Genomic DNA, 20,631 nt, shown 5'->3' on the forward strand with positions numbered 1-20,631 from the left:
ACATAGCTTTTAAGTTTCCATCTGTCTTCAACTCAATAAAGTTGTATTTCACTCTTTCATCAGTATCAATCTAGTCTTTACAAAACTTGATCTTTCTCTCCTTTCTTTTATCCGTGTGGGCAACAAATCGTTCAACTTTGATATCAAGACGGTGAGACATGCGGTGTTTGTCGGAACTCGAAACTCTACGGGAGTTTTCTCTCTCTTGAAGTACACTTTTGTCTTAGACAAAAACTAAGGAAGATGCATTGTAAGATGTTATTTTGAACAACACCACATGACCCCTATTTATACAACTTTGGAGTCAACCAGATTTTTCAAGTATGGACTAAATATATGGTAATTTCAGAATTTTTTTTAAAAACCGATATCATGAAAAAATTCGAATATTTGTAAAATTTCAAAGCATCTGATATTTCGCAACTATCCAATATTTCATCTAAATTTTTTACCATCACAAAGACAACCTAGACATTTATTGAAATATGGAGGATGCCAACTTTAAAAATAATAGTGGCAAAAAGATTCCTCTTATTGCAACGGCCGAAACAGAGGTGCGCAATCCAGCAGTCCGGGTCAAGAGCTAAGGGTTCATGTGTCCTGCTGAGAGAAACTATCAAATGCAATATCAATATAAAAATATTTAAAGATTGTGCACTGACTCTAAGGCTATGGTTGGGAGTTTGGAAGGGAGGGGAGGGGAAGGCTTCCGAAAACGAATTTTTAAAAAAATATAGAAAAATATTTGAGATTTTTTGAAAAAATAATTTTGTTTAGAATAATAAAAGAGTCATTATCATTACAAAATTTTTAATTTTCAAAATAATATAACAACCTAAAAGATATTTGGAAAATTTATGTAAGCCCTCCAAAACCCTCCTTCAATACAATTTTTGAGTTCTCCCATTTTATAGGGTTTTTGGTGTTATGAATAAAATCAAACACTCCAAAATCCTCATACCCAAAATCTTTTTATTCTTTTCACTCAATTCTTCTTATTTTCCAAAGCCCTTCCCTCCCCTACCCTCCCCTCTAAACTCCCAAACATAGCCTAAGTGTAAAACAATTGTACACATATATTTAATAGATTTTTTTTTATATTTTTCATATTATTTCAATATTTTAAAAATAAAATTAAAATTTATTATAATACATGTCTCTCATTAAAAATAATTTATAATGACATTGCATATTTTTGAGAAATGATAAATTTAATTTTATAGAGGTCTTTTTGTTTTTTAGCTTATTTTTATATGGATATAAATAAGATGGAGATACGACACTCCACTATCCCATGAAGTAGAAGCTTGAAAACTAACGCAATAGACTGTTTGATTATGGAATTTGAAATTTTTTAATGTGTCTGTAGAACTAGATTATAAATTAGTGGTTGCCGGCATCGCATTCGCCGATAATTCAAATCTTTAATTATATACATGTACTCATGTAGTGTAGCTAATCTGTTAGCAAGAGTGACATATATTTATTAGTCCATAAAAGTCATATCTAATTATGAATTAAAATTATTTTGATAAATAAAATATTTAAGTTTGTTGTTGTAAAAAGAAAGACTTAGTTAGAGAGTGATAGATAAGACTACGGTTTATTTTTATTTTTATTTTTTATTAAAAGTAAAGTTTTAAAAATTGAGTTGAAATTGATGGTTCAACCAATTTAGTAAAAAATGAGCATTTTCTATAATTATACTACTCTAGTCTTAAATCTACTTTTAATATAATAAAGTAGAATACATATGAAATCCTATAATTATCCCTCTAATCACCATTTTGAGGGTGATAAACGGGGACATAGATGTAATTGCATCTCCCTTAATATTTTAATTAATAAATAAATTTTTTAATCATTTTGTAACCTTTCATTATACACTTTTGGTATACACGTGAAATTTTTTTCTCAAAATTACTGCTCTTTCCAATGCATTAGGCGGCTATACTCATTTATTACAATTCATCAAGCGTGCAAATTATGTTTAGGGTTACATCCATCGCCCTTTCACATTCATCCTCTATATTAATTCCCCCATTCCATCCCCCTTTCAATCAGTCCATCCCTCCTTCAATTTCCATAGCCCTTCCTCATCAATATTCCAACTGTTCCTCAGGTTTCTATTGGAGAAAAATGTCTCGCATAACCGATTTCAATTTTCATTTGTCTATTTTAGTGTTCTTCATAATAGATGTTCTTCGTCAGCTAAATTAATCAACCGTTTTTATTTTTTTTAATGTTTTTATTGTTTTTTTTCCTTCAGATTTTGTGATGTTGATGGTGGTGATTTTTTCCTATGGATATCATTTTTTCTCAAGAGTTTGGCGTTTCTGTTTCAGAAAATCTTTTTCATATTCTACTGTTTTATTTCAATTTTGTTTATGAGTTTTCACATTTGATTTTATTTGAATACAGTATATTGAAATTTTATCATTTTTTTTCGAATTGAGATAGGAATTGTAATTTTGTGGATTATCTTTACAAAAAAATGTAATCTTTTTCTTTTTTGATGTGTTAGAAATGGTAGAAAGTCTATTTTGTTCTCATCGATTGGATTCCGAACCGTGATATTGGAGTTTCGTTACTGTTACGATTTTTCGTTGTAGATGTGGTTGGAAGTTTCGACGGCTAAACAGTGATATTGGGATTTCATTACGATTTTTGTGGCAGATGTGGTTGAAAGTTCTGATGACGGGTAAGTGTATTTTGGTGATATCAGGATTTCGTTTATAACAATCTATTCATCATCCAATTCAATTGAAAAAAAAATTTCAAATAAACAAATTCCAATTTCTTTTACAGAACAAACAGTTTCCTAATGGAGAATCAAGAGACAAAGACAGATTTATTTTTGTTTTAATATTAGTTAAAAATTTGTATATTTTGATGATATTAATTTGTGAGTTATGTCAGTATAGATAAAGGCGGCCACATATATCCCATAGTAACATTCAATTTTTTATTGGCAAGTAAATTGTCTCTAACAATGGCAGTGTTGTATATCGTGATATAGGTTCTTGGTGCCATCCATGTCGCGCCATGTTCCAGTATTTCTCAACAACGGATTATGTTGATGGCGAATGATGGACAGTAATTGAAAGCAACCGATTATGCGTCATGTTCCAGTATTTCTCAACAACGGATTATGTTGATGGCGAATGATGGACAGTAATTGAAAGCAACCGATTATGTTGATGACGAATGATGGACGGGAGTTAAAAGCAATGCAGTCACGAAAATGTTAAAAGATTTAATGGTTTTGACTAAAAATAACTTGATTCATCTGTGTGTTTCATTTTCATTTTTCTGAGAATGAAAAAGATTTGGGGAAAACATGTGAGATGAGAAACTTATTATTATTATGGGTTAATAGTAATTCACCCCCCTGTAATGTTAGCGAATTTTACTTTTCCCCCCTCCCTACCTTTTGGCAACGGTTTTTTCAAAAAAACCGTTGCCAAAACCTGTCTTTGGCAACGGTGAGGGGGTAAACCGAAACACACTCATATTACAGGGGGTAAACTACTATTAACCCTATTATTATTATTATTATTATTATTAATGAAATATATTTAAAAGATCAAATCTACTAACAATATAAGATAACTAATACCTCTGATAATTACATCTAAATAAATCCTAAATAAATCAATAGATTAACCATAATTTTGAATTATAAATTGTTGCAATGTCTTATCTTTATGTGTATGTTTCCTCTCATATTTCATTTTTGATTTGCAGTAATGTATAACTGATTTAGATTGATAGGTAGTCAAATGTGTTTTGCTTATTCCTTTTATTTTATTTGAACATGGCTAACAATCGGGGCTATATGTTGTTGTGAAGAAGGAGAAAAGGTTCAACTGAGAGAGAGGTCAGGGAGTAAAAATTATATAGTAAAATATTGTATAGTTGAGAAGGTCTTTGACTTCTAAGAAAAAGAAGAAAAAGCCATTTTGTTCAAATTTATTCAAATAATATCAATATAAGAAATGTAAAGCCCCTGTTAATTACATTCTAATTATAATTAAATCAATAGATTAACCAGATTTTGAGGGCATAAAGGTCATTAAGTATTTTAAATTATTAAACTAAATTAATCAAAATAATAAAATTCAATAACAATCAATAACTAAGAAGTTTGAAATATTACATTTAATGAGGCCAATTAACATCGATACACTCATTATTACTCACAATGCATTCATATACCAGATTTATTTCCTTTTTTCTTGAAACAATGTATCGATGCAATTGGATTGGGGAAGATAAATTCTCAGGAACACGTAAAGCCACCTCCCTTACCAAAGCAAACCCTAAACCCTACCATTATAAGTATTACTTCATACACAGTAGATCATTTCATCCGAACCATCTCACGCTACATATCATTTCAAAGGTTTCATTATTTAGTTTTTCATACGATAAAAAAGGCACCATTGTTCATGCTTCCTTTCCATTCCCATTGCCGTTGTTACTGCTTTCTCTCTCCTTTTGTGTAGCTACATAAAATATATATCATGCACTTATTTATCATTTCACCATTTAAAATATTTTCATGCATAATTAGCCTAGATGACATTAATTATGTACATTATTACACAAAACTATAGCTATCATTCCCTATATAACATTAATTACATATATTATTACATAAAACTTTAACCATCATTGCATATTCAAATTATGTATAGTCATTATTGCATTAATTATTTCGTTTATTTTTTATTCCATTACATGTGTCTCTTCCTATTACAGTAAATCTTTTTATACATCCTTACCTTCATCATTAATGTCTTTCTGAATTATGATACATTGAAAAATATAACAAAAAAATTTTTATTTTAATGGTGATTATTTATCTTTCTATAAACCTAAATATACGACACTTCTGCATTCTCTTTATTTTTAATTACTAATTATATTTGATATATAAAAAAAATTAAAAATTATTGTATTCAAAATTAGAAAAAAATATTCTATATATAAATTTGATATATATAAATTTGAATATTTATCAAGTTAACGACATATACATAATATACAATTTATATAAAAAAAATTAGAAACTTTGTTTTTTAAAAGGTTTATTTCAATTTGTTTATAATTAAAAATCAAAATATAGTAAACAAATAACTTATAAAATGAAATACGTGAATACTAAATCATTAAAAATAATACTCTCTCCGTAACAATTTATAAGCAATAAGTTTCTCTGTAAAAATTCTGTACATTGAAAGCATTCCAAAATATACTCCGTAACAATTTATAAGCAATAAGTTTCTCTGTAAAAATTCTGTACATTGAAAGCATTCCAAAATATACAAGACTCAGTGTAGCTTTTCAATCCATAAAATCATAAGATTTTAATTCATAAAAACATAAGATTTAAAAAATATTTAAAAAATGTGACTATTTCAATTAATTGTAACTTATTTTTTATTTTAAAAAATAACCTAAAACCTACTTCAATATTTTATTCCCTTTATATTTTTTAATCGCTCATACAAAAGGACTTAAGATTTGACTTTTATTTTTAAAAGGATTTTCTTTTCAAAAAGAAGTTAATGTTTCACTAATATAAATAAAATTGTTTTTATAAATTTATTTAAAACAATATTATAAACTTGATGAATATATTATATCTAATATTGTGACATACTCCCTCTGGTCTCATTTATAAGCAAAAATTTAATTTTTAGATTCATTCAACAATCAATGTATTTAGTCTATTATTAGACTAAATACATTGATTGTTAAATGAATCTAAAAATTAAATGTTTGCTTATAATTGAGACCGGAGGGAGTAATACAAGAACAAAATTTTATAATCATTACACTACTTTTAATTTACCAATTATCTCACGTTTTCAAAAACAAAATCTTTGCATTCCAAGAGTTTGATACATCACTTCTACGATTTTTTAAATGGCTATTACTCAGTATTTTCATATTTTGAAACCAACTTTAAATTCTCTCAGTATTCCCATATTTTGAAACCAACTTTAAAATCTAAATTTACATAGACAATAATTATTAAATAAATCTACTACTATAATAAGAAATTTGAAATCCCGTCTAATTACATTTTAATCATGAATTTGATTTTGATTTTCAGACTATTTTGATATTGTTTATTTTAATTGATTCTTATAAACTTTAATTCATACGATTTTGATATAGTTTATTTGAATTGATTCTTATAAACTTTAATTCATATTAATTTTGATGCAAACTGGATGATGGTGTGGAGAAGAAAACTGAAATTAAGGAAATTAAAATCCAATACAAGGTGAAGGCATTAGATATGAATTGATTATCCCCTTAATTTTTCCTCCATATTCATTCATGAAGATGATTTTAATTCTAAATATGAATGTAATTGATTTTTCTCAAAATTTCCAAATGTGCAAAAATATTGATAGCTTTGAAAGTTAAAATATTAATGTCATTCAATATCTCAGTTTAATTTTGAGACTATTTTGATTTGTACATTCTTATGATATTATTTCTACCTATGAGTTGATTCTCTATAAATGTGAATTACATGTGCTCACCTTAACCTAAATTAATAAGGTTGAATTTGATTCTCAATAATTAATTTTTTTCTTAAAATATTTTAACGCGGATTCTATTATATTTGTTACATGTTTTAAATATTTGTTACGCGGATTCTATTATTAGATTTTTTAAATATTTTTTTTTATATAATCATCCTATTTTGCAATTTTTTTATTATTGTTATTTCAAATAAACATATGACTGGTGTCCAAGATTATAAAAAAATATGTTCAAACTGACCCAATTAAACAATTATTTTCAATTTTGTGACATAAATATGTGTTATTAATAACTATGTTTAAATTTATTTTTTATTAGATAATAAAATTATATAATATTAATAGAACCCATAAATTTATAATAGAGAAGAATTTAAAAATTATAGACATACCGGACGGGCCGACAAAATATTTACGTAAATTGAACAGATATTAGAGATCATATGTTTAATGACTTCTGAATTACTATAGCATATAACTTTTAAATTATTACACAAATTTAACAAATATAATATTATTCAATTAATTAAATCTAATCAAATTATTAAATCAATATATTTTTTGGGTGTATAATATGTTTTATTTATAATATTTGTTAATAGAAATTGTAAAATTAAAATTATAAATAATTATAAAAATTATAGGCATGCCCGACGGGCCTAACCTATTTTTCCACTATATATTAGGTTTAATTGTAATTACCAAATCTATGTATATCCTGACAACTACTGTAACTTGATTTCTTAATTATTTTCTTTTTTTCCTACTAAAATAAACATTTTTCGACGAGTTAAAGCTACTTAATCTGTATATATTTTAATTACATTTTTAACCATCAATATATTATATTTATTTACTACTAATTACTTAATTATTTCATTTATTTTTTATACATACATATTAATCTATAACTGACAATTTTGAAAAAATAAATCTATTAAATATATTGAAATTTTTATTTAAAATAAGTGAAAAAGATTTCAAATGCTTATAATTAGATAGGAGTATGAGTGACCATAAACAAAATTTGGACAAATTTTTTTATTGTATGATGCGTGCGAATGCACGGGTGGATGACTACTTAATTATTTCATTTATTTTTTCTACTAAAATATATATTTCTAACTAGATTAAATTAATATTTATATGACAATTATAATTTCAAATATATATTTTTTTAATTTGCGTATCTTTTATATATATTTATTAACCATCGCTATATACTTATTTATTTATTTATATCAACTTTGCGTGACCCGTGCGAATGCACGGGTCCTTTACTAGTATAGGCAAAAATGATTTTAAAAAGTCGCGACAAATAACAAGATATGCCACAATAGTTCAATCAAGATGGTAGTATTGTATGCCACAAAGTGCGTTTGTGCAAGGACGTCTCATCACCGATAATGCTCTCGTCGCAATGGAGTGCTTCTATTGGATGAAGAAGAAGAAAGGAAAAAAGGGGATCATGGCCATCAAACTGGATATATCAAAAAGCCTACGATAGACTAGAGTGGGGATTTGTTATCAAGGTGCTCTCTTCGATGGGTTTCCCCGCCTCTTTGGTAAACCTCATTGAAAGATGCATATCTTCTGTGTCCTACAGGATCCTGCTCAATGGACAGCCTAGTCCAAGTTTTCTCCCGGAAAGGGGGCTCCGTCAAGGAGACCCACTCTCACCCTATCTTTTCATTTTATGTGCTGATGTTCTTTCAGGTCTTTTAAAGCGGGAGGTCAACACTAAGAAGATTCATGGCATTTAAGTGACGCGGAAAGCACCCATTATCTCGCATCTGTTTTTTGCGGACGACTGTCTACTTTTTGCAAGGGCCAATCAAGGGGAAGCTGATCGTATCATGGCTACGCTTAAGGTTTACGAGGAGGCCTCTGGGCAAGTGATTAATTTGGACAAAACTGAAGTGTCTTTTAGCCGTAATCTCATGGAGGAAGAAAAGCTTGCTATTTGTTCTCGTCTGGGAGTTACCTCGGTGTTGAGCCACACTAAATACCTTGGTCTTCCTGTTATATTTGGAAGATCGAAAAAAGAGGTGTTTACTTTGGTTGTAGAGAGAGTCTGGAAAAAGTTCAAGGGCTGGAAGGAGAACTTTCTCTCGAGAGCTGGTAAAAAATCCTAATCAAGGTTGTTGCTCTAGCAATCCCTAACTATATAATGTCCTGCTTATCATTGTTGCATGAAAAACAAATTTGCAAATCGGCCTGGACCGTCGGTGTTCGGTATATAATGGATTTGTTTTTAAACAATCAATAAATCTTTTAATAAGATAATTTAATTAATTTGGTAAACTTTTATACCAAATTTTTTGTATGACATGCTGAATTTTTTGCAACAGAATACTTTATTTTGTAAAATATGGTTAATGAAAAAATGAGAGAAATATTTTTAATATTATGAAAATACGCGGAATGTCGGGTCTAATAGAGAGATGTCAGATATATTTCTTGTTTAAGCCCGATTGTTTATAAGCTATTATTCAAGGCCCATTAACAGTGGCCCAGCTAATCATGATTAACACGTGAGAAGAGAGCCATTTGATTGAGAACGCTTGGCAGGCCCTCACCGTCTTCTCCGCCATTTCTACTCCTTGCAACTTACCTTGATTCTCTGATGCATCGTTACTCCAAATTCGTCGTCATATAGTTATATTTGTGCGTTTCTTAAACTTCCATGCTCAAATTTCTAGGGTTTGTTTCATTTCATTTATCTTTGGCTGAGCTTTGAATTGTCCAATTTTAGTTCCACAGAAAAATCAAATTATTCTCAAGCTACTCACAGCAGTGACAGTAGCACTCCAACTATCTAGTAGAGAAGACAAAAGTATAAATGCCCGTACCTCATCATCAAACTCGATTCCAACTAAACTTAAATAGGTTGTGACGATGCTGAGTTTACTGAGATGTTGAGTAGTTGAAGCGTCTTCTCCCATCCGTAACATAAACAACACTCTCATCAAATGAACTTTATCTGACGATGAAGGCTTTTCATACATGCTAGTGAGAGCTGTCATAAGACTTGCGGTGGTCTTTTCCTTTGGAAATTTAAATGCAACGTTGTGAGACAACGACAATCGGATAACACCGAGAGCTTGTCTGTCGAGAAGCTTTCATTCATCATCTTTCATTTCGTTTGGTTTCTTTCATGTGAGAGGTTGATAGAGCTTTTTCTAACACAAATAATCCTCTATCTGCATCTTTTAAAAGCCAAAATCAGCACCATCAAACTTTTGAATTCTCACATTTCCTTCGTTTGTGGTCATCACTCCCAGTTGAATCTGACTTCCTTAGGATCATTGTAACAAACCAAATCTCTTGATACCATTTGTTAGGAAACTTTGTCGAATTTCACCAAAGTCAGATTAGTGAAAAGTGATAAATGCAGAATAATAAAACACAAAGATAGATAACGAAGTTCGACCAAATTAACCTACGTCTCCGGGCTGCTGCAGATCTTTCTATTTAAAAGGAAAATTTACACAAAGTGTTTGCGAAAACTCACAATCTCTCACTACCCAAAACCCAATTACACCTAAGAATTTCTCTAACTAGAAATCTCTCTAATTCTCTTAAAACTCTCTCAAGGTTGTAATATTTTTCTCTCTCAATGTTGGAGTACTCTTGTGATGTGTCTTGAATGCTTTGCTCATGGTCCTATTTATAAGAGGAGTAAGCCAAAGGTGCCTTACATGCACGAAAACACTTGTCATTTGTCTTTCTTGCAAAGCACCAAGTGTCTCTTGCAAAACATGCATCATAATAAGTGTTACTCATGCACTATACCATCCTTTACCCTCCATACAAAACACCAAGTATCCCTTACAAATCATGTATCATAACAAATTTTACTCATACACCTTGCTTTTTTGTTAATATTGCTTTCACAATAATATTATTAACTAACCAGAACTACTGCTACTTTAAGATAAAATCACAATTTTTATAACAATTATATGGGTGTATTTAGAAAATAAGGCATTAGAAATTATGGAAGGATGTTGAACTTAACATGATTTTTTAATTTACGTTCTCTAATGATCAGTTTAGGAGTTAGTTTTTAGAGAGTTTTGGTAGGAAAGACTTTGGAAGGTCGCGTTAATATCTTAAAATGTATTTGATATTTTAAAATACAATATACTAATATTAGTATATAAAATCATATTATTTTTTATACTTTTCAAAAATATCAATCACATTTCAAAATATAGACGTAATCCTCTAAAGTCTTTCCTACAAAATCCTAAAAAAAAAAAAACCAACTATCAAATAAAAAACGTGAACAAAATTAGATAAAAAGTGGAAACATATAAGTGATAGTACTAGTACATAATAAGAAAGTGGAAACATATAAGTGATAGTACTAGTACATAATAAGAGAGATAAAGGGAAAGTTAGAGGAGGGTATCCTTTTTTAAAGTTAAATGGTCCCTATTCATATTGAACTACATTTATATCATTTCAATTGATGTGAATCGTTAATATCATTGGTTGATCGTCAAGGGCTAATGATTCATGGGTCGTGTTGAGGGAAACAATCAAATACAATAATATATAGTTGCAATAATATTTAAAGATCAAAGAACACAATTGTTAAGGTGCATGTATATTTTTGAGAGATGATAGATTTATTTCTATATAAGTATTTTGGTTTTTTTGCTAATTATTTTTACATGGATATAAATAAGATGAAGATACGACATTCCACTATTCCATGGAGCAGAAGCCTGAAAATTAAAGCATACATTTGATTATGGAATTTGAATTTTTTTTTAATGTGTTTTGGAACTAAATTGTAAATTGGTAATTTTATAAAATCAGTTATGTAATATACGAAGCGCGAGTTTGAATCCGTAAATTTTAACTATTAAAATATTTGAAAAAAAATAACTTGTAAATTAGTGATTGATGGCATCGCTGATAATTTAAATGTCTAATCTAAATTTGATATTATTTTATATGCATGTAGCTAATTTGTTAGCAAGAATGTTACGTAGTTATTTGCTAGTCCATAAAACTCATATCTCAGAATGTATTTGAAACTATATTGATGAATAAAATATTTAAGTTGCTGTTGTAAAAAGAAAGACTTAGTTAGAGAGTGATTGATAACTCAAAGACCATTTTTTATATATTTTATTTTATTTTTTGATTAAAAGTTAAGTTTTAAAAATTGAATTGAAATCGATGGTTCAACTAATTGAATAAAAAAATGAGCATTTTCTATGATTATACTACTCTAGTCTTGAATATAGACAAAAGAACTTAAAAAAGTTGATATATTAAGTCTAAGTTTTAAGTTAGGAGTAATCTCCTTTAGTTATTGGACTAGAGAAATAACAATATAATCCACAATAGTTCAACCAAGATGGTATTATATTTTGAGAAAGTTAAAATTTTGAGTTTATAAAATAATGCTACTTGGCACCTCTCCATTGGATCAGGTACCCAAAGTATTTCCTAATTTAATTATAATACTTTTATAGTTAAAAAATATAATTTTTACTATTGACAATATTACTTTTCGGAGTTTCTAAAAACACAGATTTACATAGACAAATTTGATAAGATATTGGATATTTTATAAAAATAAATTTTTTTATCAAATTTTTGAAATATTAATATCATATTTATGAATGTATAGCTACAATTTTAAAATATTTATTAAATTTTAAAATTTTGTTTGTATTTTTATCCTTAATTTAGGAGCAATTTCAAAATTCCGGTAAAATTACAGGCATATTTAATTTTTAGAATAGTCCGTATCTGCATAGTGTGATCAAATAATTTAAAAATTTTATAGATGAATTTTTTTAAAAAAATTGTATTCAGAGATACGACCATTCAAAAATAATACTATCTAATTTTTAATGGATGTGAGAAATATATGGTTTATTGAGTTGTTTGAAACATTAGGTAAATCTTTTGATATGCACCGGATATTTTAAGTAATATTGGAAATTTTGATACCAAATATTTAGTAAAAATCAATTTTTTTTACCTAACTTTTAAATCACCAATACCAAAATCATGAATTCATGCCAACAATTTTAAAATGTCAAATAAACATAGATTTTATTAGAATCCTTATCAACAATTTTGAAATATGTGGTATGCTAGTATTAGTTTTTACCAACAATTTATAATTTTTGGCGAAAATACATACAAATCATTGAGAAATTATCGATAAAAATCCATACAAGCATACTAAATTTTTAGAAATATCGATATATGTATATATGTAAGGGTGGTCGAATATTAAAAAAAATTAGTTGGTCAAATTTTTTTTTTATTTTTCTTTTGTATGTAAGGATATGGTCATTAAAAAAAAGATATGGTCAATTTTTTATTTCTCTTTTAAAAAAAATATTCAGAAATATTTAATATATTGGATTATTTGAAATACTCAGTAAATTTTTTGATACTTCAAAAAATTTGGTAAAAATCTATACCAAAATTTTTGTATAATTTACCAAACTTTTTATGTATGATATTTTTTTAATAAAATGTGATTAATGAAAAAAAAAATAAGAAAAATATTTTTGTTATTATGAAACGAAGTGGGGTGTCACCTTTAATTGTAGGATGTTAGATAGATTTCTCATTTAAGCCCAATTATTTACAAACTACTATTGAGGGCCCATTAACAAGTGGCCCAACTAACCATCACTGTGACGTGAGAAGAGAGCCATTTGATTGAGGGTTCTTGACAGAGGTGATTGCTTCACCTACCTCACCGTGTTGCTCCGCCGTGTCTCCTCCTTGCAACGACGCAGCTTACCTTCATTCTCCGATACATCGTTACTCCATGTTCGTCGTCATATAGTTATATTCGGTACGTTTCTTAAACTTCTATGCTCAAATTTCTAGGGTTTGTTTCATTTCATTTATCTTTGGTTGAGCTTTGAATTATCCAATTTTAATTCCACAGAAAAATCAAATTGTTCTCAAGTTTGCATATATGAATTGCATCGTATATCTATTAGACTTTTCGTTCCATTCATGGATTTTCAATTTTCTCCTTGTTATGGTAGAACTCAATGCTGTAATAAGTTACCAATTCATAAAGTTTTGGTAGAACTATAAGAGTTTGCATCATCAAAATTAACTGGAATATATAAGCACCAATATTTTTCCAGCATTATTATGACTTATTTTTGGTTCATTGTGCAGGAGTTACCATATCTGTAGCAGAAGGAGAGGGTTTTGACTGGTTGCAGTGAAGCAAGTAGAAAGAAGGGTCAGTTTATTTGTGCTACAACGCAGGGCTGTGGTTAATGGGAAGTAATGGACAAGGAGAAGTTGTGGTTGGCAAAGAAGAGGTTATTGCTAAACTCAAGGATGATGGCGACTTCGATAAGCTTCGTTTAAAGATCATTCGGAAGCTCAAGGACAATGTAGGCTTGACTCCATTTAGTTTATGAGTTTGGGGATTTTCTAATTTAAAAAAAAAAAACAAATATAATTTCTGAAACTGATTATTCATGACAGGAAGAACTACGACAACATATTATTTCAACTGTGAAACAGTCACAGGCGCTAAATCGTGCTGGAGCAGAAAATATGAAACCTAGACAGCTTTCTGATGTCATATATGAAGAGGTTGGGTAAGTTTTTCCCTTACCTAGTGTCATTGTTAATTGCATTTCCACACCTGTTCTCTTGATTCTTATGTTTCTACGAAAATTGCATTTTATTTTCAACCATGCTGTGAATCTGTGCACACCTTCCTTCGAAGTAGTTGGGTCAATTGAGGTTATGTGGGAACTGTATTTTTATTTTGCTTATAATTTTTTTTCAGGGAGACTATAATGAGCCGCATATCAGATAGTTTATGGCAAATAATCAGATCAGATGACGAGATGAAAGGCGAAATCACAGAAACGGTGCAATCTGTCTATAATAAACTGGTAAACCCCAAAGGGAAAGATGAAGTTCTGTTACCAACATCTGATGCAATGCCTAGTCAGACTCAAGGTGAAACAGCTTCAGCTATGGAGAATGATGGCTCTTTGCGTGAAAATGAGCCACAAGAGCCGCCAGGTTTCACTCTCTCACTGAATCATCCTAATAATAACAGCCACTCCGATCAGGATAAAGAGAAGGCACAAGTTCAGAAGCAAAGATCCACTGCAGAGTGCAAGGAAGATTCCCACCCTTCCCAGGATACACGTGTTGAAGATGATCATAACATTACGCCTCCTGGATTTTCAAAAGACACGGAGCATAGTCCGCTAGCTGATAGTAGTGATGAAGACCCTGAAGTACCGCCTGGTTTTGGTTGATGAATGGGGAGGTGATTTTTTTCTTCTTCCTGTTATGGGTGTCTCTTTACATCCCAATCTAACTTAGGATGTATCATTTTTTTCTGATTCTCACAGGTCAACAATTATCTGTAATTTTTGTACAAACTCATCCCAATTTTTTCTGAAATAGATGCTGAATTTTCATAATGAATTGTGTTAAAAGCAATTAACCAATGAAAGCCCTTTCAATGAAGAGTGTCTGGTTTTCTACATAAGGGTAAACTAGGACATAAGATTGACAGATGAAATCCTTTTGATCTATAAAACATAACTCAGTGAATCCCATACAGAATTTAGTTAGTCAGGTCATTTAGGTAATGTCTTGGAAGAACTTTTTGAAGTGAATTCAACTAGTTCGAGGTAGATTAGCATTTTTGCAATAAAAATTCCCAAACTAAATAAACCACATTCCCCATTATGATAGCTTGAGAGTTAGTGCTTATGCATGCACAAATTAGCTTTTGAAAATTTTAACCCTAATCGAAGGACACTTGATATTTTTCAATCTAACTTATGTGTATTCATTACTTTTCTAAAGCAGTGTCTCCACTCAGTAAACCACAAATTGCGAATCAAGGATTCTAAATCATGATAGATTAGGAGTAAATGCGTTCCATTCATTTGTGATGCTCAATAATTAACAGTCCAAGAAGAAAACAACAAGATTAGGTAGCAAACTAAACTCAAGGCTTAATAACACTCATATGGATTGTATTTTTCGTTCCACTTGTCTATGATTGACTGTTATAGATTTATATATCTGTTGCCATGAATTTTCTTGTGATACACGTTGACAGACATTGAAACTCAAAAGTGGTCACCAACTAAATCTTGTGGCAAACCGAATAATGTCTTAATACATAAATAAATTAATAATAGAATCCATGGAAATAATGAAGTGTCGATTTGTTTAGCATTATCTAGTACTTATAGAGATTGACACATTGGTTGCCACAAAATACACATAAGGAAAAAGGTGGCAGAGGATCCAACAACTATAATTGTTTGGATTGACAATGTATAAAATTGATTTTGAGATTGTTTAATTTGATAGAATTGGTTTTGAAAGAATTGAGATTAGCAAAATGGTTGAAAATTTTACATTTATATAAAAATGGTTGAAAAATTAATTTCAGGGTAAAAATCACATTTTAACTCAAAAGTTACAAATTCTAACTAGTAGAACCAATTTTAGAGACAGAATCAATTCTACTTTATAAAAACCAAACATCTCAAATCACTTCAGAATCTATTCTACACCTCTAAAATTGTTTTTAACTCTTTTAAAAGCTAAATTAAACATACACTAAGGCTCTGTTTGATAAGTCTTATTTTGAGCTTATAGCATATAAGCTCGTATGATAATAAAAGATCTGTTTGGTAACACAGGCTTTTCATCACGAACTTATAGCTTATTTTTCAGACGATATTTTAAATAGCATTTTAGCTTATAGCTTATCATTTTATCTTTCATTATTACCGTTATAAATTTTAATTATTTTAAATATACATTTAATTATTAATTAAAAAATATTTTTTTTATGTCATTTTACATTTATTAGCTAGTTAAACCGCTAATTTTAGCAAACACTTTAATTAGCTTATAAGCTATTAGTTATCATCCATCAACTATAAGTTATAAGCTATATGCCATCAATCATAAGTTATAAGCTATCAACTAGTTTATCAACCAACCACTAATTTTACCAAAAAAGAGTCTAAGACTATTTGAAAGTTTGGAGGGGAAGGAAATACTTTCGAAAATGAATTTTTTTAAAATTATTAAAAAAAAATTAACATTAAAAAAAATTTTTTATATAAAATGATAAAAGAGTGTTTATCCTTACTATATTTTTAATTTTCATAATACTACAAACATAAAAGGTATTTTGAAAATTTATGTAAGCCCTGCAAAATTCTCATTCGATAAAAAATTTGAATTCTTTCAAATTAAAAAGTTTTTGATGTTATGAATAAAAATATATCCTCCAAAATTCTTTCAATTCTTTTCACTTAATCCTATTCAATTTTTAAACCCTCACCTCCAAACTCCAAAATAGATATTAAGACAGTCATCTTTTAATGTTTGCTAAAAAAACAAATAGTCACTTATAACCCCCAAGCCTAAGCAATATAAGCATCTCTTTGCCCAACACTTTCGAAGGATGAATTTTGACAAAGTTGAAATCCGGGTAGATTCAAGCAAGCTGGTGCAAGATGTGAAGGAGAAGAAGAGAATTATGATGCATGGGAGGAATTTGATTACTAAGATCCGAAGTATCTGGGATCTGGATTAGGAGATTGAGATTAACCATGTGTATAGTGAAGAGAATAATCTAGCTCACGCTATGGGTAGCTATAGTTTCGTCTTGAAGGAGGATTTTTCCTTCTTTGAGGACTGTTTTAAGGGAAAATTTCTTTACCCACCTCCCTATGGGGGTCACCCCTAGCGAAATTCCCAAACTACCCCTGCTTCGGAAATGAATTTCCGAAGCGCTTTTTTTTAAAAAAAAATTCCTTGATTCGGAAGTTCATCTCCGAAAACACCTCATGGGGGGTGCGTTCGGAGATGAACATCCGAAAACACCTCATGGGGGGTGAATTCGGAAGTGCATTTCCGAATTATGCAGAAACTGTGTTTTTTTTTTATGTTTTTTCTTAAACGCAACCGCATTTTAATTAAACGTTACCGGCAAATAAAATAAACAATAGATAGACTGAAAACACTAATATGATAAATAAACAAAAAAAATACTAATATGAAAATATTATATACAAACCGAAATAAATAAAAATAGTGTGCTAAATATACAATCCAAAATCAAAAAATGAATAAACCCCGCCACTACTGGGTGTGCCTAACCCGCTCACCCTGGGCCCTCCTCTGCTGCCTGTACCCCGCCGCACGGCCCGCATCAGTGACGATGATCTCCATCACGGCGACTGCCTCTGGTCCGCCCTGATGAATGACACCTCGATCCAACGCGTCCCGCCCAAGCATCTCTATCCGCTGGCAGATCGGCATGAGATCAATGGCGTGGTCATCCTCGGCCTGCCGGTTCTCCAGGATCTCCTCGTGTGCTGGCCTAGGAGCGCCGGGAACGTCGGGTCTCAGCAGAGGATGGGACACCCGGTAGAACCATGTGACGTACCCCTCCACACTGTGCCAGTCCTGGGTGACCCGCATGCGACGGTACTCCTCCGGTACCACATGATGCTGCCACTCCTCCCATATGGCAGTGAGCTGCACTCTGGTCACTGTGTCAGGAGCAGCCTCGAAGGGTGACCTGGGTATGATCTGCACGAACCCAAACTGCCGCATGCACCGCTCCGGGAGATACCGGACCATGATGCCGGTCCCGCATGCCAACCAGCCTGAATATAGAGCAACCCCGTCGAAGGGGACAACCTGAGCATAGTCGGCGAACGGCCTCTAGGTGACGTCGTCGTGCATCGTGCGGTCCAGGTACAGGCGGTATGGTCCCACCGCATCGTTCCCCCTCTGGAGGGCGTATCTGGCGGCCCTGGGCATGGCGTCAACGTACGCAGGATCGATGTGGAAGCCGTGGATGCGGGAGAAGTAGGAGATGATCCAGCTCTGAAACACAAATACGATAATGTATTAAAAATAAATACGAAACATAAATAAATAAATAAATACGAGAATGTGTTAAAATCAAACGTACCGTAAGCAGAGTGCAGGATCCGACCAGCTGCCTCGTCCTCCAGTTGGAGGCCTCATTCAGCTTCTGGTAGAGATATGCCAGAGTAGCTGCCCCCCAGTTCCACTGGTGAACGGTATCCAGGTCCATGAAATAGCGGAGGTAGGTCACGTCGACGTACCTGGCGCTCTTGTCCACAAAGCATGCAGGGCCTACCACATGCATGTACCAGCACCGAAGAGTGCAGCCGCGGTGATACTGTGTGAACAGCTCGTCACCCGCAGCCTCGGCCTCGGCAGCCGCGTCCAGATGGTGGTCAAAATAAGTGCTTAGTGTGGTGAACCGGACATGAGGCCCAGAAGTCGTGACGCACTCAAAGTGAGCAACCTCGTGCTCCATGCCTAAGTAGAGCGTCATCCACTCAATGGCCTCCACCCTCTGGATCTTGGAGTGGGTCAACAGCGGCCCCCTAATCGGCAGGTGGAGAAGACACTGCACGTCATGCAAAGTGATCGTCATCTCCCCAACCGGCAAGTGGAAAGAGGACGTCTCCTTGTGCCAGCGCTCCACAAATGCCCCCTGCATGCCGGTGCTGATGGTGGTGTACCCCGTCATGCAGAGCCCGCTGAGCCCTGAACCTCGCACATGGTCGTTAAACCACTCAGCTGCTGGTTTAAACAGACTGAAAATCTTGCGGGCGTGGTTCACCATTTTCAGCGGCTCTCTCTCCTGTTACAAAAAAAACAAATAAGCGAGAAATAAACGGTAAAATTATAAAAAATGGTGACAAATAAACGGCTAAGTTAAAAAAAATACCTCTCCCTCCCAGATCCGCCGAGCGACGTGATCCTGGTAGTGAATCAGCAGGGAAGTGTCAAAAGGCCCTCCCGGAAAGCTATCCACCTCCTGCTCCTCCTGCTCCTCCTCCTCCCCGACTGGAGGGTCAACATCCGGTATGACCTCCTCCTCCTCCTCATCCTCATCCTCCTCCTCTCGCTGGCGGGAAGAAGATACCCGAGCCAGCCTACTCCTAGAGCCTGAAGCAGATGAACTCTCCACCAAGTCCTGTGGAACGCGGACACGGCGTCCCCGTCCCTGCCCCCGTCCCTGGGTCGACGCCAGATGCGCCGCCGCCCGCTCGCGTCTAGCCGACGCAGTCTGGGACTCTCTCCCCTGTCTGATGCGTGTTGGCTGGTCTGACATGATCCTGTAAACAATCGAAATCGATTAATATGCGAGACAAATGAAAAAACAAAAAAAAAATGAACTTCTGGTACAGTTCGGAAGTTCATTTCCGAAAACTGGGATGGAGGTGTTTTCGGAAATGAACTTCCGAAACACCCCCACGCAGAGCTTCTCTGCAACCTCCAATGGCAGACCCAAAAACCTAAACCAAATCCATTTTTTTGCCTACTAAACATCCTAATATCAGTACTAAGCTATCTTAATGTCATTTTTTCAGATTCTAAACACCCTAATATAGTTTAATCAAATAGATCTAAAACTTGAAAAAACAATGATAAACTTACTAATTAGTGTTTAATGATGAGTTTGGTTGAGTTTGGAAGAAGAGTTTGGCTACTTCACACTTGCTTCAGCAGAAATTTCGCCTATGGAAGTGTTTGATGATGATTAAGGTAAATGATTTGGGGGAGGGGGAGAGTTCTGCTTAATCTGCAGAACGCGTTTTATTTCGGAAGTTCATTTCCGAAATTGTAGTTTCGGAAATGAGCTTCCGAAATAAGACATTTTTTCAAAAAAAAGGCGCTTTCGGAGATGAACTTCCGAAAACATCTTTTTCATGCATTTCGGAAGTTCATTTCCGAAGTCAGGGGTATAATGGAGTTTTTACCAGAGGTGGACTAGAAGATAGGGAGGTGGCCAAAGAATTTCTCTTTTAAGGATATTCTTAGAAATGATGAGAGTGAGATTAGCATCCCCAAAGTTTTATGTGGGTAGTTCTGTTTGTTTAGGCTTTAGCGCTCTGTAATAAAAAAAACACATAGTCAAACTAATCCATTTGATAGCTTAATTCATTTGTAGAGATTCTTATGAATCCTTCTCAAATTTAATAAGGAAAATTCATTT

At 32.3% G+C, this 20,631-nt stretch overlaps 1 protein-coding gene across 1 annotated transcript; it reads left to right on the top strand.

Moving 5' to 3' along the window:
* The first annotated feature begins 13,253 nt into the window (after positions 1 to 13,253).
* On the top strand, positions 13,254 to 15,028 carry LOC131605871 (uncharacterized). Its single transcript, XM_058878171.1, has 4 exons — positions 13,254 to 13,410; positions 13,749 to 13,972; positions 14,067 to 14,182; positions 14,377 to 15,028. The coding sequence occupies exons 2-4, from the start codon at positions 13,853 to 13,855 to the stop codon at positions 14,858 to 14,860; spliced, it is 720 nt and encodes a 239-aa protein (XP_058734154.1). The 5' UTR covers positions 13,254 to 13,410; positions 13,749 to 13,852; the 3' UTR covers positions 14,861 to 15,028.
* Positions 15,029 to 20,631: the final 5,603 nt, after the last annotated feature.

Source organism: Vicia villosa, linkage group LG1 (assembly GCF_029867415.1).
Source record: "Vicia villosa cultivar HV-30 ecotype Madison, WI linkage group LG1, Vvil1.0, whole genome shotgun sequence".
NCBI classification, from domain to species: domain Eukaryota; kingdom Viridiplantae; phylum Streptophyta; class Magnoliopsida; order Fabales; family Fabaceae; genus Vicia; species Vicia villosa.

What these genes read in the sequence shown, in the direction of transcription:
- LOC131605871 (XM_058878171.1), top strand. Translation starts at nt 13,853, where the DNA reads ATGGGAAGTAATGGACAAGGAGAAGTTGTGGTTGGCAAAGAAGAGGTT. An exon ending in TTCGGAAGCTCAAGGACAAT is followed by an intron (nt 13,973 to 14,066) that starts GTAGGCTTGACT and finishes TATTCATGACAG; the next exon opens with GAAGAACTACGACAACATAT. An exon ending in GTCATATATGAAGAGGTTGG is followed by an intron (nt 14,183 to 14,376) that starts GTAAGTTTTTCC and finishes ATTTTTTTTCAG; the next exon opens with GGAGACTATAATGAGCCGCA.